The sequence below is a fragment of the Papaver somniferum genome, chromosome 4 (assembly GCF_003573695.1).
Source record: "Papaver somniferum cultivar HN1 chromosome 4, ASM357369v1, whole genome shotgun sequence".
Lineage (NCBI taxonomy): Eukaryota > Viridiplantae > Streptophyta > Magnoliopsida > Ranunculales > Papaveraceae > Papaver > Papaver somniferum.
Window position 1 is genome coordinate 85,117,927 of NC_039361.1, and position 24,041 is coordinate 85,141,967.

General features: G+C 34.9%; 1 protein-coding gene and 1 long non-coding RNA gene across 7 annotated transcripts; one reads left to right on the forward strand and one right to left on the reverse strand.

Moving 5' to 3' along the window:
• Positions 1-815: 815 nt before the first annotated feature.
• LOC113276071 lies at positions 816-4,181 on the reverse strand. Of its 5 annotated transcripts, none has more exons than XR_003323908.1 (5): positions 3,992-4,181; positions 3,759-3,863; positions 3,319-3,361; positions 2,010-2,350; positions 816-1,215 (listed from the first exon to the last, which is right to left on the reverse strand). It is a non-coding gene; the product is annotated as an uncharacterized LOC113276071 (long non-coding RNA). The 5 variants fall into 5 exon arrangements; XR_003323906.1 differs by having other exon boundaries at positions 2,010-2,399; XR_003323905.1 differs by having other exon boundaries at positions 2,010-2,399; positions 3,008-3,361.
• Positions 4,182-12,075: 7,894 nt separating this feature from the next.
• LOC113276072 (ALBINO3-like protein 1, chloroplastic) lies at positions 12,076-16,508 on the forward strand. Of its 2 annotated transcripts, XM_026525667.1 has the most exons (11): positions 12,076-12,395; positions 12,531-12,634; positions 12,728-12,838; positions 12,967-13,041; positions 13,471-13,531; positions 13,758-13,831; positions 13,926-14,030; positions 14,840-14,947; positions 15,260-15,363; positions 15,485-15,730; positions 15,828-16,508. In XM_026525667.1, exons 1-11 carry the CDS (start codon positions 12,245-12,247, stop codon positions 16,090-16,092), a joined length of 1,404 nt encoding a protein of 467 aa, XP_026381452.1. In that variant the 5' UTR covers positions 12,076-12,244; the 3' UTR covers positions 16,093-16,508. The 2 variants fall into 2 exon arrangements, with proteins under 2 accessions (XP_026381452.1, XP_026381451.1); XM_026525666.1 differs by having other exon boundaries at positions 12,076-12,634.
• The last annotated feature ends 7,533 nt before the right edge of the window (positions 16,509-24,041 follow it).

Here is a 24,041-nt window from a genome sequence, read left to right on the forward strand (position 1 = left end):
ATATGCCTAAAAATATCATTCCGAAAAAAAAAGATGCATAATGAATTACGGAGCCACCACAAAGAACGTATAACATAACAGTTTATACAGTCGTATTTTCATGCATCCACTAATTTGATTATGCAACCACTAAAACATTGTATAGCTTTAAAAATAACATTCCAACAAAAAACAATAAAGATGTACAAGGCTAGGCGGCGATTTCGTTTTTGCTTAAGTCCCATCGTGACGGCGGTCATTTAATTTATATTTAGTTCTATATATGTAACATTTAATATAAAAAACTGGCCCGCCAGTGGAATACGCAAAGCCCATTTTGTGAGATTTGATTAAGATTTAGGAGCTATATTTCCAGATTACCCTGTTGCAACTCAAACTATTAGTTGATCAACCACTTCCTATTCTGATGCAGGTTGTCCTTCCAGATGATAGTTTTCTGATGTGTTTTAGCCGGAAAGATGTGGTTTTTTACATCCAAATGTAGTGTCATCATGACACTGGCACAATTAATACAGGTATTGACATAGGGCCATACTTGTTATACTTTGGCAATCAGCACCATTTCATGAGTCCGGTGTTATCTAACGCTGCAAAAATACTGTTGCATAAATGGATGAACCCCTAGTAGGCCAGTAACCCACATAAATGACTCATCAATTACAACAAACAATACCCATATCGACTTTAAACGACAACCAAACAATACCGATATCAACTTTAACATTAAAACATGAATGGACGACTTGCAGAATCAATGCCTACATCTATGGAAAATTCTCCCAATTTAATACGGTAAAAAGTTGAGGTTCAAAAGCTAAGAAGAGAAATCGACTTAACTTTTTAAGTTCTATGAAAACGATTTCAGTTTGTGAGTATTTAACATCAACACGAACTATTAATCCACTAAATTAGTATTTATCGTACACCAGTTTATTCTGAAAAGCTCAGTTTCATAAGATGGGTTTCAAATGGATCTCTATTGGATTCAGAATTGTGACAATCAAAATTTGAGAGATAAAAGCTATCTAATAGAGCAACAAAAAATACAAAGTATGATACACTTAGTAAACATAGGAAAAATAGAAAATAAGTGATACACGAAGAATGACATTTCCTACCTCCTCAAGGAAACAGGGACATTCTCTAGTTGACGTAGGCGTCTCAATTACTCTCTCGTTGTTCCTGGCTCAACTACATCGATAAGGGCGGCAGTGTCTGTGTAAAATGTACAAAGAAAAACACCGAAAATGGGTCAGCCGTGTTCTTAGATATTACTTTACTTAGTACTAACGGAAATTACATAACACCATATCGTATTGTGGATGTAACAAATGCCTTGGTCGAATAAATAGCTGGACCAAATCGAAAAAGGTATAATGATTACGGGACCTAATAAGCTTTTTAAGAACAACTATCACCAAGTACTTATTCATTTCCGCATAATGTTTAAATAAATTCATTAGTTTCTGATGTCCCAAGCCATCCCATCTGTTTAAATAAGCCTCCCACAAAATGTTTAGATAAGCTTTTAGAAAAAACTACCAAATTCAGTGTTCTTACGTCCCAAGCTATGCCACCTGTTTGGGACCTGGATGTAAAAACTTAATTGCATGATTCACCAAAAAGGTTTTGAGAACTCGGCATCGAAAATTAATGATACATGCTAGCTGATTATTAATATTTATGGAGTTTGTAAGCATTAGTCATTGAAGCATGGCCATTGATCTTTAGAGGACTAACGACAACTTGTGATTTAAGAAGTTAATTAAGTTAAGGAGATGGAAACCAATTAGACACCAACATTAAGAGGCATGGATTATAGGCAAGGTAGTTTTATTAAGCACCATATGTTAGCGGGTGAAATTATAAATGGTTTTTCTTTTATTGCAGCTACAATATTAGAAGTCAAACTTAAAAAGGGTGCGCTGAAATATTTGAATGTTTGGATGCAGTGAACAAGTTGATTTTTAAGATTCACATTAAAAGAGGAAAAGGACAATGGGACTTACTGATTAGATTGTCGAGGATGACGAGACTATCCAATGGGGAGGACAGGAGAGTGGATATCCTGAAAGAGCAAATTTGGTTTCTGCTGCTTACCCTGCATCATAAAGTCTATTTGATGGAATCAGAAAGTAAAGTCTATTTGATGGAATCAGAAAGTAGGCGAAAGTGAACACGGCATTTGGAAGTTGATTGTATGACGAAAAAAATAGCAGATTTTTTACCATCATATGTCCAGAAAATTAGAATTATAATAAGGATACGTAAGGGAAATAAATAAAATTACTCCACCATTTGGTTGATGTTTTTGTTTATGTTCTTTCTGTTGCTTTAACTGCATTGGGTCCTGCCGACAATATGAAAACACACCAATTCTTATGGACGCCATTTAGAACCTGGGTATGCAGTAAGGGGGCAATTCGACATACATTTGTTAGTGCCTATTGTAATGTATAATTGGCATGTAGTGCCATATATATACTGTTTTGGATGCGACCGTAGGCGACCAGCTGATAAGTAAGCTATATATTATGGACTATAACACACTGCATGACTTTCTGATCATGAACTGTAAAATATCAACAAAAAAGTAATCGCAAACCACTAAAATGAATTAACCGCGCAACAAACTAAATCTTGCATATTTATTATAAACCCCTGTAACACTAAGCTGCACATACTTTTACCCTAGTCACAATCATTGATATCAAGTGGTGGAGATAACAACATGATTCCAATACTTCAATTCAAATTTCAAATATTGGAGGAAATTGAAACTGTCATAACATCCAAACCCCAAATATTGACTGACAATAACAGTTTGTTACTGCTATAAGCCTATAACCATTCTGAATTGGTAAGGATTGCAACCAAATCATTAACGCTATATGAAACAATTCAATTTTCATAATTAGGAATTTGGGCAGAACCTATAACGAATTAATAACAATAATTTATTGTACGAAATTTGACCACATAACATGGATTCTGAAGTTTACCCTACCTGAATTCTTATTGTATTGTTTCCTGATGTCGTTCTTGTATTGCTCCCCAAAGAAAACAATGGGCCCATAGTTTTATCAAGAAAAACAATCAAAACCCAAGTAACTCAAGCCCTAGAAACTAATATAACCAAAAATGACTTGCAACTAAACTGGGGAAGATCGATTGATGGTGAAACAGGTGTTTAAATTGAATCTAATTCAAAAAAGAACCAAAAGGACCCATCGATATTTCATATGTGAGGAGAATATTTTACCAATTTATGTAGATGGTACTCAACCTAGACTAAGTAAATACTTTCTGGGGATTTACCTTAATCAATTCACCCCCTGATATCCAGAATGATGCAGAAGACCTGGAATTATCAACAGATGAAGATGTCTAAGTTCAGTATTAAAGAATTTGAGTCTTTCGGCAGGGAGAGAGGGATCCCTAAGGCACATGTGCGGAGTAGTATTTATGTGAACAACTATGACTCTAGATTTATCTTTGGTGAGGACAAATCTAGACCACCACTTACACAGGCAAACTTAGCCAAACTGTGCTTTATACTCTTGATAAAATTTTTGAAGTTATAAATAAAATCAACATTAACAAAATTAACTGAAAGTAAAGAACGAATCTTGGTAAAACTAATTGAAGATGAACCTATTTTTTAAGGCATAATCTAAGTAGTTCTTTCACTTTTATTAAAAAAATCGAAGGAGACATCAAAATAGTAAATCCAAACAATGAAAAAGAGAAAGATTTACCTAGCCATTTCAGACCCACTGAAAGAGATCAAATAAGATACTTTTCCGCTACTTTAACACGGATCTTCACCTAGTACTATTTACGTTTGGGATGTAGCCTGGAGTCTAACGGATGAAGATGAAGAGAATTGAAAAATAAAAGTGAGTGTAACACATGGGATCAACCACACTCAGAAAAACCTTTACAAAAAGACTAAAATAAATTCAAATGAAGTAATTATAATTTGACCGACCTGATTCAGAAATTACAACCTCATGGGTAGATTGATATCAAAGACGGTGATTTTTATAATCAAGATGAGAATTGAAACATATGAAAACAATGAGTGAATTGTACCTCAAAAGATGAGGTGTTCCTATAATCCGTAAGGTGATCTCTAAGTGGACGAAAATGGTAGAAGAAGAAGAAGAAGAAGGAGGAGGAGGAGAGGCAATTGAGAAAGGCGTTTCCGTTCAAAACGCTTATATCTCTGTCTGAAACCAGAAGCTAAGCCACACGTGTGACAGAAAGGTTTGGTCCGGATAACCTCAACCATAGATTTATCTTTACCAAAGACAAATCTGAACCGCCACTAACACAGGCTAAATTAGCCAGACTGTGCTTTATACTCTTGATTAATGAATTTATCTCATTTTTACTTCATTAACAAGTCTCAAACTTCACGCCAGCATGAGGCCCCTTGTTCTGGTGTCGTACTTGATGCTATTTTGTCCATATGAATTCATATTGCTTTTTCAATTTTTTTGCTTCTGTATAGCATTAGTTATATTAGGAATATAGGTGAAGTCAAGTCAATGACTTGACTAAGTCTGTCAGTCCGTTATAAATACACCTCTCTTGTATATGTATTAGACATCCAATAATACTACTGTAAGAACATCTATTCAATATCAATAAAGTTTCACATGGTATCATTCGGGAAAAACATCTACTAAAATTCTTATTCGATCCTAGGCTTTCTTTTCATCTCCATAATTCTTTGTAATGGAAAATCGATTTTTAGTTTCCGCTGCATCATCACAATCATCATCATCATCAAAAGGTTGTCCTAAGAAGAAGAAGAAGAAAAGGAAAAAGAAGAAATCAAATTGATATTGAAGATGTTTTCACTTTTGTTGCTCTAATGATCAGAAATTTATGGTGTTTTGGCTCCAACAATGGTGAATTCTATTTGATAGAGGTAATTTTTTTGATATAAATATAATTTTTTCTTCCTCTCTGAAACCCTAACCCACCCCTCTCTGTCTTTACTCTCTGATTCAAACGATTTATTTCAAACCCAAACCCTAATTCAGCTTCAAATGCACAGTTATGTCTAAAGAAATCCAACAACCCATTATTATGGATTCTTCTAATTTTACCCATTTCAAACCGGAAATTGAAAAAGATGAAGTCTTGGGTTTTATTCCTTCACAAATCTTTGGGCATCAATGTCGTGCAATGTGTGTAATTGATGATGACGGTAAGAAGAAAGATGAAGTTACTCTAGAAATTGATTAAGAAGAAGAAGAAAAGAAGAAAGAAATGGTCATTTCTGAGGGTTTTCATGTTAATACTATCATCACTTCTGTATTGTTGGTGGATGTGAAGAAGAAAGAAGATTCTGATGAACCCATTTCTCAGTTACAAAATGTTGTCAAGAAGAATCAAGAACCAGTCAGCAATGAATTGGATGATTTATTCATTGCAGAACAAACGAAAGAAACCCAAGAAGATATTTATTCTAAAGATTCGGCAAAAGAGGAGGTATGTCAAGTTCATTCTTTACCCCCATCCATGTCTCAATATGAAAATGTTGTGGTTAAGATGAAGAATTCAGAAAGTAGTAACAAAATTTGTATAGCGAGTAAGAAAGATGAGGTCTTTCAATTGAAAGATGTAGTTACCGGTGATCAACACCTCATTCTTGTAGTAGAGACAACACAAGATGATTTTATCAAGTCCAATTCAAAATCTCAATCTCAAAATCTTGTTTAGATGAGTATTAATTAAGAAGAATTGTCAGCCTCAGGTAGTAATAATGAAATAATGTCTGCGAAAATCGGAAGTACTCGCACTGTTAGTAGATATGGTTGTGTAAGGAAAGAAACAGTGAGTTCCATTGATTTGGGTAAGAAAAGGGTTGGAATTTGCTCTGAGAACATAAGGCAACCCAAGAGAAGATTTACAGAAACAAGCAAAGTTACTCAACACTGTTGATATGAATTACAAACCTCAGCACTTCCATTTCTTCAACTTAATCAATTGTCAGAGGCTAGGCAAAATGGTAAGGCCATCACTGACCAACAGCAGCAGCAACAACATTACAACAACTAGTCATAGAAATACTTACTTCGCATAGTACTTACTGAAGCAGTTGAAGATCATAATTTACCGCAACATCAAAAACAGTGTCAACTGATTCCACAAAAGTAGCAACTTCATCATCAATTCTACAGTAGTAGCAACTTCCGGGTATGTCAACATTCATATGGGTAATAACTTCTTAAAAGTTTTCCCCATTTCTTCATTGTGTGTGTTTCACACATGGAGTAATACTTCTTCAATATATAACTGGTCCTAAAAACATTTCAATAACCAGTTATATGACTTGTTACTTCAAAACAAGTCATATCAATACCTTTACAGATCTGGTCTTACAAATACCAGTTTCTAAATATCATTTTTTGAGTCTCTTAACCAACAAAGAACACCAAAAACAATTTGAGTCTGTTAATCAACAGAGAACACCAACAATAATTTGAGTCTCTTAACCAACAGAGAACACCAAAATGAATACAGGAAGCTGCTATTTCAGCTGTTATTACTGCTATTTGTGTTTCTGCAATTACTGCTATTTGTGTTGGTCTCTTGATGCCACAACTGGTGCTACTCCTTCACGTTGGATTTCTGTTGAAGGGTTTCTCAGTAATTTTTCGATATCTTTTATTTTCCGTTGAAGACTGCTGCTGCCGATTGTTCTAATAATTCAAGTCTTGTTGACTATGAATATCAACTGTCTTTGCATTTCTAGTGCTTCTTTCAAGTGAATGTGTCTGTGTTAGATAGCTGAGTATGTGACTTGTGAGTGATTTGTTTTTCCTTTTCTTTCTCATCTCTTCAAACTGTTTCAGCGTCTGCCTGTAACGTTTGAGGGAGGTGTATTAGGAATATAGGTGAAGTCAAGTCAATGACTTGACTAAGTCTGTCAGTCTGTTTTAAATACACGTCTGATGTATTTGTATTAGACATCCAACAATACTACTGTAAGAACATCTATTCAATATCAATTCTAAAGTTTCACAAGTTAGTGTGACTTGTATTTTATACAATCCGTTACCTCCCTATGCCATGTCATAATCGGTGTTGTCCAAGCTTAAATGTATTACGATTGTTTGTTTCAATCTCTTATGACACATGAAATCACTAAATATCTTTGTCTGAAACTCGCACCTACGATTGACAAATGGACTACATACGGATGGATACTTTTTAATTATTTTTTTTCCCGAGCTTTGATGTGTAGTTTGCATATATTTTTCTCTTAAACTGAAGAGATATACTCTCATTAGTTCCAATATTTAATATGGAGTTGTAACCAGTATATCTCAATTTCTTTCATTCTCGGAAGAATATTAACGATGATGGTTCGTGTGGTTTCTTAAAAAGGCGCCTACGGGTTGTGCAAGGCGTGAACAAGCCAGCGTAAAAACTATGTCTTACTTTCGGGAGTTAACATTGTCTCCTACCCGACCTGGTACTTGCTACTGTAAAAGGGTTTTGGTCTTTGGTTCATGTGGTTTTTATATCCGACCCGGTACTTGCTACTGGAAAAGGGTTTTGGTCTTTGGTTCGTGTGGGTTTTATCTTCTTTAACAAGGAACCTTTTATCTTTCAGTGTAGAAGTTGCTCTCTTGATCGTTGATAAACGATCCGTCTAGACTAATCCGTTTTGGATATACATATATCCTCTACACAAGTTGAGTCTTCTCGTTGACCAATGTTGTCATTGGATTCTAGACACCATGGTTTCCATATTTTTACAAGAAACCGTAATCAACAAATGAAAATCATAGTTTCCATTTCTCAACAAGAAACTATTAACTTGGTTTTGTGGCTTTTTCCCTACCTACCAAGTTTCTTTATAAAATTGTTGACGATGAAAGTTTCTATCTTTCAGGGAACCTGAAGTAGTATTCACCATATCGGTAGTCAAAATTAACAAGAGAGACTTATTGTTATCTTGAATGGTCTGACTGTTGATGGGTGATATTCTCGACCACTGTTGATGGGTGATATGCTCGACCACTGTGAGACATATGAAGTAATACGTTCTGAACATGTAAGTAGATTTACTAATTTTGATTAATCATTATTTTATTTTATTTATATATAATCCATGTTGTATTTTTAAATCTTATTCTAATTTATCGCAAGTCATGTGTGAAGTACTTCTGTTGCAGAAGTCTTATCATTTCTCATCTCATGCGTGATGTATATATATCACCTAGTTTTCCGACTCTTAGAATAGTGTATAAACCATGATGGAGTATTTTCGAAGTTTTATCTCTTTACCACCAAATAGAATATGGTATTTATATGCCGACAATAATATCTACCAAGTTTGAGCCGCACGCGAAGGTCTAGCTATATTAACTCAAATTTTGTGGGTTTCTAAGTGACGACAATGTATATAGATTTCTATTTTTCTTATAAGAAATCTTGAACTTGGTTATTTATGTCTATTTTACAAGACATGAGACATTGAAAAGCTTCGGTTTCCATTTTAATTTACCGGAACGAACCGTGAATCAATCACAAAGATAGTTTATGGTTTCTATCTCCCTAAAAGAAACTATAATTACCAAAAATTGGTATCATCACGGTTCAATTACCTTTACGGTATCTAATCACATACATGGTTGAAAAACCTACGGTTCAATTTGGTATCTTTTTCCATTAGATGAAGATCATGTGATTTATGGAAGAAACCATCCGTTATCTATAACGTAGCTGACTATGAACGGTAATATCCTCCATTTGTCGATACAATTTTGTTAATTGTACAAACCAATTGTTATTACTTTTTCCCCATCAATTCTCTTTAATGAGATGCAAAAATTGGCTTTCTAAGGACTTTTAGCCAATATTAAATATTAATTATTGATTTTATTCCTTCAAAGAAATCTTCATCAACCAAAAAGTAGATTTTTCTCTACAAAGAATACAGTAGTGATTTATTTATTTTTATCAAAATAATCATCTACATCAATTGGAATTAGATTTCTCCATGGATCCTAAAAGGATGAGAATGGTTATTACGGCATTCACAATTGCAAACACCAATTTAACAATTTTTGGTTTACTTCCTTCTATTATTCTCCAAAATGTGAAATAGTTCCACTTGTAGTTGGAATTGGACACTAAAGATCAAAGAGTGCACACCTGGCTAGTTAGCCAATATTATTAGTCCTTGTAGTGACTATATTGATCTTAATTTAATTTTCTTTGGATGAAGGAAGTGTTCATAAATTCATCTCGCTGACCCTTAAGGTCACAAAGTTATTGGAGATTTGTTTGCATATCTTTAATATGATTTTGGTTTTAATATATAATTTTATTTTATTTTTATTTGTTTTCCAAAAATAATCCATGGTTGATGGTGAATATGTATGTCTACTAAGACTACATTTTTTTTTATGTCGAAAGACATGTTTCATTATGAGTATATGTCTCGAACTAATCGGATAATACTTTACGAAAATTAAAGTTTTCATATATGAGAAAAGAAAATTTCCACCATGATCAGGGGGAGAGCATACACTGTCAGAATCTTGTGTTGATTAACTTCAAAGTTATATCAATTTCTCTCCCAACATGATCAAATTGAAAAAAGGTTGTCACTATCACTAGGTGTGAAATGTCTCATTTTAATTTTATACAAGCTTTTGCCTCTTGAAAGGCAAATCCAATCACATATAGCAAAAAGTAGAATTTTAGAATAAGTTACAAATAGTACTTCAATATAGTCTATCAAAACAAGATTGACATTTCATTGGTCATATCTCCTCACCAGAAGATAGGGAGATTATTATGCCTGCGGGCGCTAGTACCAGTAATTTTGTGATATTTTCAAGATATGCATACACTTGAGAATGTGGGATTGTTGTTAGTTAATATTGTCGAATATTCATTTACATAGCTACTAAAATAATAAATGATGGTGGTTGTTAACTCCTCTGCAGTGAAATATCGACATATGTGATTGTCTGGCATGCAATCCAAATTTGTTTGGATTAATCTCTCGATTGACGCATTTTTGGATCCGAAACATAACACCTTAAACATGCCAAACCTATTAATTGCAGGTTGGTGTAGTCATAATGCGTCTTTATACGAGAAATATGTTCGTTGTAAAAACGATTTGAGGGTTTAATTTTTTTTTCTCAAACCTAGGATTGATTCAACAATATTCTTTTCTCCCTGAATAATGCATATTGGCGTGGTAGTCTTTGAAGAACTTGTATTGCATTCAGAGAATATATTCAAATTTGTAATCCTTGTAGGATTCAATTTATATCCAGGCAGCCACTTGACTCAATTATATCAGGTTTGATAATCTTTTAAGTGTTTTTGTTTTTAAAGTTTTGCAAAGTACCAAAATCAGGATTAGTTGATGTTATCAACTTTATTGGTCTCTTGATGAGTCCTAAAAAACACTAAAAATCCACGTTTAAGCAACATAATTTTTTTATATTTCTTAATCTGCAGTTTTAGAATTATGTTTGCATAATACTTGTCTATTAAATAGACTATACATTGTGGTTTGATGTTTGTTTTCTCTAGTACTCATATAGTTGAGTTAGCATCCATAAGTACGTCAAAAATTGTACTCTTTTCCCTACGTTTCAGGTTTTCTCCCATATGGTTTTCCTGACAAGGTTTTAACGAGGCAACATCTTCTTGACGTTTAACTTTCTTTCAAAATGTTGATATTTGTGCTCTTTTTCCTTCGTCCATATATTTTTCCCATTGGGTTTTACTGGCAAGGTTTTAGTGAGGCAAATTTATTCAACATGGTGGTCATCCAAGGGGGAGTTGTATGGATTTTCGTTATTTGGTGGATTCCCACCATTAACTAAGTCATTTTATTAGAACACATCAACATAACTATCTCCTATGAATTTGGATATCATTCTGATCCATATAAGGTATGATTACAATTTTTGTACTCCTATGGTATTGTAAATGCGTATTGGCACTTTGTTGAAGAAACTACGTCAACTAATCATCTTCCAGAAGCTAGCAACCCAAGAACAAAGTCCTCAATGTATTTAAAGAAGCATGGAGACTCGATAACACTACCATTAGAAGACTAATACAAAAGAAGACTTCATCAACTGGCAAAATTCTCATGAAAGCATTCCTATCTCCAGCATTCAAGAAATTCATTCATCAAATTGGGAAGTCACGACTCAAAGATTGCAAGCCAAGATTTAATTGAAATACTCATCAGGGGGAGCATCGTAGTAAAAGGTATTTTACTTGACTATCACGTTGTACTCTTTTTCATTCGTCAAGGTTTTGTCCCACTGGGTTTTCCTTGTCAAAGTTTTAATGAGGCAACATATGCATGTCCAGCTCCATTCTAAGTTTACTCACAATTGTACTCTTTTCCCTTCGATCAGGTTTTGTCCCTTTGGGGTTTCCTGTCAAGGATTTAACAAGACAATTAGTTTAGACACAATGTCATCAGGGGGAGTGTTATAAACGTGTAATTATGTTAAGAATATGTAGGGTAAAATCTCGTTTATTACTGGGATTTCCTTGTGTCTAGCCTTATAAATAGAGGCTCTAATGTTTGTCCATTATACTGATGAATGAAATTTCTCCCTTCTTGTTCCTTTGTACTTTGTGTCTCCATCTCTATTTTCTAGTTTCATAAGAGGAACAGGCCTTATCAGATGAACTTTGAAATCCCAAAGAAGAAGAAAATCAATAAGTTTCAAGGGTTTGTCTCAAGAACGGAGGGATGTAGGGACAAATGGGGTCCGCCGACCCCACTTGATTCCGAGATCTCGTAAATTTAGACTTATAATTTTTGTAATTTACGTGTATTGTGTAAAATCAATAAAAATACATCAAATGTACGACGTAAAAACAGAAAAACGATGTAAATTACTATATCTAATTTAACTAAAATATTTTATAATTTGATTTTCACTTAGTTAATATTAAAAAGTCAATAAAAATGTCGAAAAGAAAAGTCGGGTACCAACTAGTATATACCATATGAATTTGTCCCCACTTGGGAAAATATCTGGCTCGGTCGCTGGTTCGTCTTCTCTAGTCTCTACAGTATTTTTCCACCTTCTCTTTGTTTTCAACTGCAAACCTCAAACCACAGAGCTTTAAATGCAACCTCTTTTTTCATTTTACTTTTGAATTCAATCTCTCTCTCTCAATTAGGGTTTACTTCTTAATACAAACACAGCACCAACAGAAAATGAGTATCATACCTTCATGTAAACCTTGCCAACTTCTTCTTCTCCCACCGCTACTTGATCAATCAAGACCTTCTTCATTTCCAAATAATCTTTCACTTCATCATCAATATAAATTTCCAAATAATCTTTCACTTCATCATCAATATAAAAGTAAATTCCTTAATCTCACGTATGAACCTTCTGTTCGAGATTCTATTGGTATTGTTAAATTTGGATTAAACCCATCGTCATTTGATTTTGATGGTTCAGATGGTTTGATTCAACATTTATTTGGTAAAATTGAAGGGATTTTATATACGGTTGCTGATATTGCTGTTTCTACTTCAACTAAGAACCAGAATAGTGATTGGCTTTCTGGTGTAACTAATTTAATGGAAACTGTTCTTAAGGTACTAAAAGTAACATCCTGAGTTTTCGGTAATTCCCAAATTGCCTCTCATGACTTATACTTGTTTTGAGATTTTGAACCATTTTCTTTATAGGTTTTACATGATGGGATTTCGACTTTACATGTTCCATATGCTTATGGTTTCGCGATTATTCTACTTACAGTTCTTGTAAAGGCAGCTACGTTTCCATTAACTAAGAAACAGGTAAGTGATTTTTGTATTCTGATTCTTTTGAGTAATGTATATTTCAGTATTGCATTACTAAGGGTTTTTTAGTTAAAGGAATGAAGTTGATTTGAAAGTATTGAAATGAATTGGTCATTTATTATTAGGTTGAATCAGCAATGGCAACGAAAACATTACAACCTCAAGTAAAGGCTATTCAAGAACTGTATGCCGGAAATGGGGTATGTAAGCTTCAACTTTGATAAAATATTTGGCAAGTTGGAAGTGAAAATTTTGTTATAGAGTTAGTTGCTGGATTTTTAGTTTGGTTAGCATATTTTTGATGCACTACTAGAAACCAAAACAGTAAATTAGGGTAATCGAACAACGATAAACGATTAGAACTCTAACTGAAACAGTAAGAACGCAAATAAATTGAGTTTTAGGTTAAACCTAACTCTCGGATATAATCAATAGATTATAAAACGTAGGAAATTTATATAAAAAGTCTGTCTTCTTTAGAAGACCTAGCAACCTATTTATACTAGGAAGAAAAACCTAATTAAGGAAATCTAAGAATAGGACAGGTACGTGTTCCTTAATAGAAAAACTCTAAAGTGACATATTATGCCCCTGCATCAATTTTTCTTACAAAGTTTGATTGTTCGCAGGAAAAAATACAAACTGAAACAGCTCGTTTGTATAAAGTAGCAGGAGTTAACCCACTGGCAGGTAGTTTGCTAACTTATCATGTAGTACCTGTGAATTATGCAATAGTTCTCCATTCCAAATCAATAACTTTCCACATGCATTGCCGTGAACAACACTATTGTAACATTGCACGAGAACTTAGGGTTGACAATACATTGCATGGTATTTTGGTTTAGTTTTTATTAGAGCTGGCCTTATTCTCCTGTTTTTATAAATTAATGAAGTATACTCGTACTCTGTTTGCCAGGGTGCCTGCCAACGCTTGCCACAATTCCCGTATGGATTGGACTATACAGAGCACTGTCGAATGTGGCAGATGAGGTAACCATCCCATTTGCAATAATAGGAGCTGCTAAGTTTGTCTCACTTCCCCAATCCACTCCCATGCCTAATTGTATTTCCTTCTAATGTGAAGGGACTTTTAACTGAGGGGTTTTTCTGGATACCTTCTCTGGCTGGTCCAACTTCTATTGCTGCTCGACAAAATGGAAGTGGGATCTCTTGGCTCTTCCCTTTTGTTGTAAGTATGGTTGATGCTTTAAGCTTGCAATTCACATCTTTAAGAAACACTATTATGTAAACCGTCTGTCCTGAGACAGTTTTAGTTCAGAGACGTGCAACTGTTCACCAGAAATTTTATCCGTTTTACTACCCAATGTTTAGGTCAGTCTAGGTGAGAATTACTATCCAGCTCATGTGAGTTGGGATTTTGGGTTATATTCCCAAGGGAAAAACTGGAGTCTGTTTAGGATTCTATCCGTAGTAGGAACACTAGAGTCTTGCCTTATTTTGAATAACTATAAATTTCTAAACTTAGCTACTTTCCTTAGAATTACCTATAGGTGATGCATCTTCTAGTCCACAAAAGTTTGCTAGTTGTTACAAACATAGGGGAAGAGATCTCTGCTAGTAGGTACTACCTCCGTTTTAAAAATATATGCTTGTTTCAAGCACAAATTACACATGAAACAAGCCTATTTTTTTGAAACGGAGGGAGTTATTCAGAGTGAAGAACTAGATGTAGGGAGATAAAACACCTAGGATAAAGTGGCCTTGAAAGGTAGCGGCTTTGATCGGTGTTTTTATTCAGTAATCTCTAGATTCTCTACTTTTGTTATTATTTTTCTTGTTTCACAATTGGTTGTTTATCATATTGGGGTCAACATCGTCAGAAGTGAACTTGTTCCATGATTTTTAGAGAGTTTGTTGCTCACTTGTCATCCCAGTTTGGGAATTTACTTCTGTTTTATGCATGTGATTAGATTGCCTCTCCTTTTCATTTGGATTTTACTAATTACTTCTCATCCTGAGCTGATTCATTCTACACAGGATGGTCATCCACCCCTTGGATGGTCTGACACCGCAGCATATCTTGCGTTGCCTGTGTTGCTAGTTGTCTCCCAGTATATATCAGTTCAAATTATGCAGTCATCACAGGTATGTGTTGCAATTGTGTTGCTGATCGTTAATAGCTATCAGTTTCGGTCAGAGCTTTTGGTTGTTATCTATTTAATTATGTTCATCTCTCATACTATATGTATGCCATGTACATGAGTAGATGGTTCATTAACTTCTCGACTTTTTTCAAACTTTTAATGAGATTCATACCCTGCATTTCAGCTTGCTGTCTTAGCTATGAATAATTTTTACATATGGCAATCACTTTCTAATTTTGATTTTCTTATGATACAGCTAACTATGTGTTGTCAGTGTATCTCATCTGTAACTTATTTTGTCTATTACTTTCAGAGTAACGATCCAAACTTGAAGAGCTCTCAAGTTCTTACCAAGTTTCTCCCTCTAATGATCGGTTATTTTGCTCTTTCTGTCCCTTCTGGCCTAAGTCTTTACTGGTGAGCAGGTTTTATCCTTCTAACCGTCTCTAATTATGTCGATGCCATCCTGATATGTGTCTGCTTATATGCAGTTCAGGACCCAAGTGATTCTATTCTATCTGTCTTTTTCTTTTCACAGGCTCGTAAATAACATTCTGAGCACGACACAACAGATATGGCTTCAAAAGTTAGGTGGTGCCAAAAATACAGTGAGAATGTTTAGTGAGGAGAGGATTATGTCTGAGAAAGAGAAACTGATGAAGGAAAGCAATACAGAAGAGAAAGAGAAACCGATGAAGTCTGTCCTTGGAGTAAACTTAACCAAGGCTGTGGAATCAAGACGAGAAGAGAAATTAGGTTCAGATGGGTTACGCCCTGGTGACAGGTTAATACTCGACAGTTTATGTTATGATAGTTTGAGTATTTATTTTATAGACACCAGAGTTACAGTAGTTTTTTTCTCAAACTTGTTGATTTCACAGGTTTAAACTGTTAAAGGAGCAAGAAGCAAGGAGAAAACAGCAGAAGGAAGAAGAAAAGAAGAAAAAACAAGAAGAGGTGGTTAAGGGCACAGTAATAACATACGAGGAAAAGAATAAAGAAGTGAACATGGTCATTAATAAAGATGAGTATAATGAAGCTGAGTTGGTTGATGCTGGGGATGAAAGAATACAGTCTGTGAACGTGATGCATGATTCTTCTAAAGCTGAAGTATCACAAATTGTTTCCAAGGAAGATGTAGAGTGACTGAACATGATTTCATGGGGTTTCTCGTTGGATTTTATCTACATTTTCCTCTCTTCCCAAAGGCTAGGAAATCTCTAGAGAGACAAAATGATGAAGGCCAAGGAAGAAGTGGAGCTGTCTTCGGAATAGGATGAAAGCAAAGAAAGATAAGCAAGTGGTTGGCAAGAAAGTAATTAGACTTCAGGGGTCAAATAGTTATTTTGCTTAAGCTTGCGGTTTTGAATGCTATTTCTGGCTAACATTATGAAAGGAGGGGATCAAGCAGAGTTGACCAATTCCGCCTAGCGATTTTGACATCTTTGTAGAACCATAACCATACTCATAATGCTAGTCTAATCCTTGTTTTTTTAAAATGTGGACGTTTTAGTCAATTTCTTGTACGAGTTAATCCTATTTCACTAATTTAGTTTTTTTAATCGTCTAAAATATCCTTCGATCTTTTAAACGTATTTGATGTTTAGATCGAGAAAATAAATAGAGAGAAAGAGACGTGATTTCAGAACTGGAGATTTTTGATTCATCTCGATTCAATTTGAAACAACGTGGAAAACCTAAAAACCCGTATTAACGATACTTTTTTTATTGAAGGTCTACTGGAAATCAACGATGAAACGTCGATAAACGTCACCATCAATCATTAAAATCTAAAGACTAATAAGTAAAAATGATTAGGAAAATAAGTTCCACGTTCTCTTTTCATTTTAATCCGATTTAGAGTTGTTATTTATTGTTTTCGAGATCGAATTTCAGAATAACATTTTTAGATATTTATTATAAGCTTAAAATCGGGATATCTTTCGATTGACTTTTCTAATTTGAAATCAGAGATTTAGTTGACTTTTTCGTTTTTATATAGTTTAGTTTTTATCGATTCGATCAATAATGTAGAGTTTGTGGTAGGGCTTTAGCGCAGGGATGCGCAGCTCTATATAGTAACTAGATTTTTATTCGTATTTAAAAATGGCATCTATGTAACACAGATTAACTCTAATGAACGAAATATCCTTCTTTTTTTGTCTTATAACTAGTGTATGACCTGTGTCGTAACGGTCCGAGTCTGGGTTATTTCTATTACCGATAAATGTGACTTTACTCTGCCGATGACTATCGTTGGTTATATATCAACGTCATCCTATGCGGAGGTCTTATTAACACCTTTTTAATAAATCATGGCTAAAAGACAAAAAAAATTAAAAATAAAAGATGATGCGGACTTAAGACCGAAGGTCATGGAGACAGCCTAATAAAGACTTTCTCCTTTGCCCTCATTTAACCATGTCATTTTCTTTTTATGACCTTGGCATTTACATTGTAGATGAAATTTTGGTGAAAAAGGTTATAAATTTTGGATGTCATATAATTTTAAGACCTTGACCGCTTACATTGGAGATTCTCTAATGAGGCCGAGGTTCACCCGTTTTTGGTGGTACCAGGTAATCGCTCCTAAATCTTTACGGATTCCATTAACATTAAATACATCATCTACCCACACATGGTTTATTATCATCAACAACACTTCTTGGTTTATCATGCTCTCTCTTTTTATTTTCCCACATAACACGTTTCTTATGAATGTCCACCCTCTGCCATGTAGTTTATCCAAACTTAAAATTCCAATTTGATCTTACAAAATTAGGTGTTAGTCTATGTTACACGTTATGAAGGAAAACCTGTGGCATAAAAAAATGAATTCACCCACATTTCAAAAGCTCTTTAGATTCATCATTTTTTGCTTTAAGATATAGTTTGTTTTTCTTTTTTTTTTAATGATGGAGCATCCCTAAACTAATTTGAAACCAAGTCGATCAAAGCACAATGAATAAATCCAGTGGCCTATTCAGTGGCCATGACATCCTCTGTCGCATGTTTTTTTTACAAAAACCTAATTTAATTTATCCAGTTAGTCGGTTGTAATTCATCCCGCAGCAATATTGTTTAATCAACGGTATTTACAATACCCCACTACACAATCATATTAGAACTAAAAACCAAATCAGTTCATTGGAAACACCAAGACTCGGATTTAACCCAATTTTTTTCTAAAAAATGACAACTAAGTACGAACGGTTATATTAACATAGAAAAATTTGTATACACGTTATCTAGTACTGATGTTACTTTTAAAATATAATAAAAAATGTACATAATTAGTGTGTCATTTAAGTTACATTTTGGACAATACTTATGGTTGATTCATCCACATTATCACCTTCAGAAGTGATCTTGAGTCTGTGTCATCTGCGGTAACAAAAAACCCGGTCTTAGAAGTTAGACCATAAAAAAGAAAAGAAGTTAGACCAACACGAAATTCAGTACATGGTCTTAGAAACATAGATTACGAATTCTAGGTACTATGGGTATCTGAAGTATGGAAAATGAAAATCAAGCTTCCGAAGTGGGCTAAGTTTTAAAAACGAAGTGGGCTAAGTTGGAGTGATTTTAAAAACAGATGTGCATCTGAAACAATCCCCAAACCTCTAGTAGGCTTTGACAGAGAAATGCAAATGATAAACTCAGACTGAATTGTTGAACATAGAGCAGAGAGGTAATTCTTCTTAAGACAACAGTATAAGAGGAACAGATTCCACGGCAGAAAGCATTTCATAATTCATATAGGTTAAGGAACAGATGTTGGATTCACTCAAATGCACGTGTATCATAAGGGTAGTGATCTTCTGGATGCCAATCTTGTTTTCTTATGTTGCATCTAAAATGATATTGGCACCATGCCGTCAGAACTTTAACCGTGTTACAGTAGCACAATGGAGGAACAACATCTACAATGTTTCAGTTACTATATATTCAGCGATTAGGAATTCTTGAATTACGGTTATTCAAGTTTCCTTGCCAGTAGGTTAGAGATACTATACATACATGTATATTTCTTTTCCAGCTTCAAGGTCGTAATATAGGATATGGAAACTTCAAGTTCTTCTACTGTGACAGTGAAGAAGGCAGGAACACCAACCTTAGAAAACGGTATCGACCATTAACCATACCTAATAACGAAGATAAGTTACTGTTGTACCAATAAAGGAACATGTGTCATGCGCTTGAGAAGCATCATGCTCCCTTCCTCTGAGCGACACAAAAACCTCAGCTTTGACAGTAGTCAAGGATCTTTGTCTGCCTTTACCCGGTTTGGGTAAAGCTGCAATACACGTCAACAGCCTTATTTCTCTGAAAATACTTGGAGAGCAAACTGTTTAAGCCCATTTGTGATAAGGTAATACTGGCTATCTAACACGCGGCAACATTTGTTGCATACCCATGACCAAGGCCACGATAAATAAATGGGAAGCAAATTTTTAGCTGAATCTACTTAAGATCTAAACAAAGGATGAATAAAATATATACCTTTTCTTAATTAAAACGCAAATGATTATCTTCTCCCGTTCTCTTCGTAAAATCTTTTCCATCAGGCTCTACACATTTCTGTTGGAATATTTTCAACGCCGCTAACCAAAGGGGGTCCTGGGGGCATCGCCCTCCAGGCTGTGGTCGACCTGACAGGTCAGGTCGTGGGGGTCCAGGGGAGACCGCCCCTGGTGGGGGTTTCAAGGGGGCAACGCCCCCGGAAGAATTTTTTGAACTGACGGTTTATTTGGCCGATAAAAGCCTGTTCGAAAATTTCGAATCCAAAAGACACCATTGATGTCTGTTGATGAAGGAACCTGACGTTTCGTGAATAGAAACCTGTTGGCGAATAAAAACCTATTCCCAACAGGTGCAAAACCCTTTATAAATAGCTTCTCCCAGTTTCGTTTAACATATAAGAAAAATCAATCTGTTTTCTCTGTTTCAAAAAGCATCATCAGAAATCTCTTTGTGTGTTCTTGATTGAATCAAGGGGTACAAACCTTGAATTCAGTTTTCGTTGCAGGGCTTTCATTGTATCCTGAAGGCAATATTTCGCATACCTGTTGTAATCGCCAATTGTTATTGGGAGGGTAGAAATATTTGTCTAAAAGAAATTTATACAAGCCTTGAAAGTTTTGGAGTGCAACACTTTCTTCTCTGATTCATTCATCCTTTGTGAAACCCAATTTTTTCCAACAATTTCTCCACATAATCAAGATTTAAACAGTTAGATATATGAAGTAAGGCGTACCCAAAATCCTCGGGAAGTAAAAATACAAATCGGTTCCAAACATAAATTCAACACGACAACCACAACAAAACCTAGATGAGCACCTGTGACAGAACCTTGAAAGTAGAAAATTATTAGCAAAAAAAAACATGCATGCACAAAGATTTATTTTTTCCTGGGAGAATATAGCCCAAAAGATCAAATAATTAGAGGTTGGTATACCTAATAACAAATCCCTTTCTTAAATACTCATCAACTATTACCCACTGTACAGTAACAAAGCAACTCAAAATAGAGATTAAATGTTCCTCATCATAAACAGATGGAGGCAGATTTTAACAGAAACTCTCTAATTTGTGTTTTGCTCCACCCTAATTACCAATTCGTCTCATTTATCAACATAAGAGTAATCCTACATGTTTCTGTTTCTCTATTCTATCTGGTAGAATATGAATTACCTGTTAACTTTATATAGTTTACCCAAGGATTCCAATTCATGAAAACATGTCACATACTCATAACTAAGATTATTAGCAAAAACAAACAAAAAAAGTACCACATTCCATTCTAAAGTTCGTACCATACCAAATGGCAAAAGCTTTTGTATCTATATATGATCCAAATCTAAACCAAAGTTTGAAATTTAGTCAGATATAAGCAAATTCACTTGTAAAACAAAATGATGAATCAACACAAATAAAAACAAAACTTATATGCAGTATCCATGTCATAATCTTAGTGTCGAGGTTAATTACCTGCTCACATGCCTCCTTCAACAATTCCAAAGGGTAAGTAGCAGTGGTTGGTTACATAAAGTGCCTGATGATTCCAGTCTCCGGCTGTGCCTGTTTTGCTGAATTTTTGTTAATTTCTTCATATTTCCCATCTGTACAGCGAATTTATTTCTCATTCTTCGGTATCATTAACAGATTCTAAGTTGAAAAGGTTATCATTAGAGACTGGTATTTCCAATTTTATGCATACATAGTGCAAACCTGGACCTCTTAAACCTATATGGCTGCAATATTGTAAGGCATCTACTGATATATTTAACACGGCAGTTTCCCCATTTCAAAATTATTAAGGTTTCCTTTTTAAAAATGATACTCATTATCTATGCTTAATTATAACCAAAAAATCCAAACAAAATGCAAACCGATTTCATATTAGTCATAAACTAAATGAACCACTATTCATTCCTTACCCAATCTTGAACGCATCATGATCTCATCCACATGAACTATGCTAAGATAATAAAGACACGGAAGGGTAAGTTGTTTACATCTTTATAAATGATATTCTAAGATCTTTAAACAGGGTAAGTAGTTTAATTCAAAGCATCGTGAGTTTTTCTTTTAGTTTGATTTTGCCCGCAGAGCGAAATCTGTCTTATATTATGAAACTAATAATTCATATGATCAGGACAAAAGCGGGTCGTGTACCTTCTTTGATTTTTTCCTTTGCACATGAAGACACAGAATAAGGTGCTTATATGTTGGAAAGGACATGTCAGGAACACAATTGAAAATCAAAGTCAGGAACACAATTACCTAAGATGGACGACAACTCTTTTCCGTAAACAACACTCGAAACCTGCAAACAATGAACTTACAATCTTAAACATAAAGTTTCAAACAAAAAGTGAAAATAAATTAAGAAGAAAAAATAGGCAAAATCAAAAGAAAATTGAAAAGAATTAAAATTACCTAAAATGGATGACACCTCTTTTCCGAAAACAACAACCTGCAAACCATGAACTTAGAAACTTAAATTACAGGGGGTTAGTCCACGAGTGAGTTGGAGGGAGTTTAATGTATTTTGAATCTTGGGGATTTGGAGGAAGTGTAAGAGAGTATAGGGAGTTTGAGAGAGTTTGGTGTGTTGAGTGTAGGGAGTTTTAGAGACTCTCCCAAAATCTCTACTTTTTTGAGAGATTTGGAATGAGGCAAAAATACACTATAAACTTCCTAGAACTCTCCAGAACTCCCAAAAAAAAAACAAGCTCCCTATCATTCTAATTTTTACCACTAACAGGGAGTTTAAGAGTTTCTTTCAAACTCCCCCACGACTATAACGGGGTTTTCCAGGAAGTTGGGGAGACTCTTCTAAACTCTCCCACGACTAACGGGGATTTTCAGAGACTCACTCGAACTCCCTCACGACTAACGGGAAAAAACACAACTACACCCAACTCCCCCAACTCCCTTGAGGACTAACACCCTGTAAGAAAAAAATGGGCAAAATCAAGCTAAAATTGAAAAAAAAAAGGGCCATCAGAGTATGCGCCTGAGACATGGCAAGATGACGACCCATGTCGGTGTTTATGTAGGGGAACATTTGTAACATATGAACAGCGTATGTACGGGTCTTCAATGTCGCCAATACTTGAAGAGCGTATTTTCCCCTAATTTTAAAGCAGATGAAAGAAAAAATGAGAAGAGAAAATCGGGAGAATATGGTAACAGAAGATGATAATTAGGGCAAGGATTTAGTAAAAAAGATCTCCAAACTAAATATATGGTAACCGAAGAGGATAATTAGAGAAAGAGAGACGCAAATATCTATAGTGGAGAGGCTAACAATGGTGGAACGGTTAATAATAATAATGGTGGAACGCTTGATAATGTGTAACGGAAGAAGAGGAAAATAATGGAGGAACAAATCTGAGCGATTGGATTCGGGAGTAAAACTTAGATTGAATTTCAGTCACGATTTGTCTCTTAATTTTTTCAACTTTAAGGGCAATTAATGGCCGTGGATCACACTAAAGAACCCATCCACAATCATTGGATTTTGTAAAAACCATTTGTTTTTATAAGATAGATTTTTCCCATCAACTGCAAAACGTTATCACCACGATGCTCAACTGTTGCCGCAAAGAACGACAAGAAAAAGAAAGAGGGTTATTAATGAATGGGTTATATACTTCTATCATTTTTTTTTCCGTTTCAAACAGATCCATAAGAAGAAGAAAAAAACAAGACAAATTACAAAGCAAAAAATGATTTGCCTGATATGTTTCCTGAATCGTCTGCTTTCCGTAGGTATTTTTTTCTCTTATAAATAGGCATCATTGTTTTCTGTTTCTTTTCGTTTGATTTTTGGCAATATCCAATACTAGCTATTAAACGATTTGATTTGATAGTATTTGATCTATTGAACGACGTGATTTGATAACATTTGATCTGATTATATTGAATTGTATTGTGTATGTAATCGCCCCTTTGCATTAATGTGTGAGCGAAAATCTGTCGTCGCTCCGTCTGTTCACGATCCAGTTTGTCTGCGTGAAAATCCTGAAGAATTTTCAGTTCGTCTGACCCGGCCCGACCAACCCCAAACCAACCCGGTATGGTCTGGTCCAACCCATTACCAGGTCGGTCCGGTCCAACCCAACCCGATTCACCCCAACCAGTTCAGGTCCGACCCGGTCCAACCTGGTCCTATCCTGTTCCAGCTATGTATGTCTTATTCCAGCCTGGTTTCGGGCTGTGCGCGGACAAGGCTGTTCTGGTTCCGCCTACGTAAATTTATATGAGGGATTCTGTTTTTTTTTTTTGTCTTAAGGTAAATCTATCTTACAAAAATAAATGGTTTTTGCCGAATCTGATGACTGTGAACGGGTCTTTTTAAGCTTATCTTACAAAAACAAATAATTTTTGCCCAATCCGATGACTGTGAACGGGTCTTTTTAAGCTATCAATGGCTCATATTCTTCCAAAAGTTCAAAACATAAATCGTGGCTGAAAATGAAGCCACCTTTTAAGCCTAATCCAACGACCCTGATTCCAGCCGAGGAATTTTCCTATCAGAAAAAAAAAACGCTTACCCCGACTAATTATTTATCATTCAATGTCAC

Excerpts from the sequence above, each read along its gene's own strand:
- LOC113276072 (XM_026525666.1), top strand. The coding sequence starts at position 12,245 with ATGAGTATCATACCTTCATGTAAACCTTGCCAACTTCTTCTTCTCCCA. Across the intron at positions 12,839-12,966 it reads TTCCATTAACTAAGAAACAG|GTTGAATCAGCAATGGCAAC; the intron begins GTAAGTGATTTT and ends ATTTATTATTAG. Across the intron at positions 13,532-13,757 it reads AGGAGTTAACCCACTGGCAG|GGTGCCTGCCAACGCTTGCC; the intron begins GTAGTTTGCTAA and ends TCTGTTTGCCAG.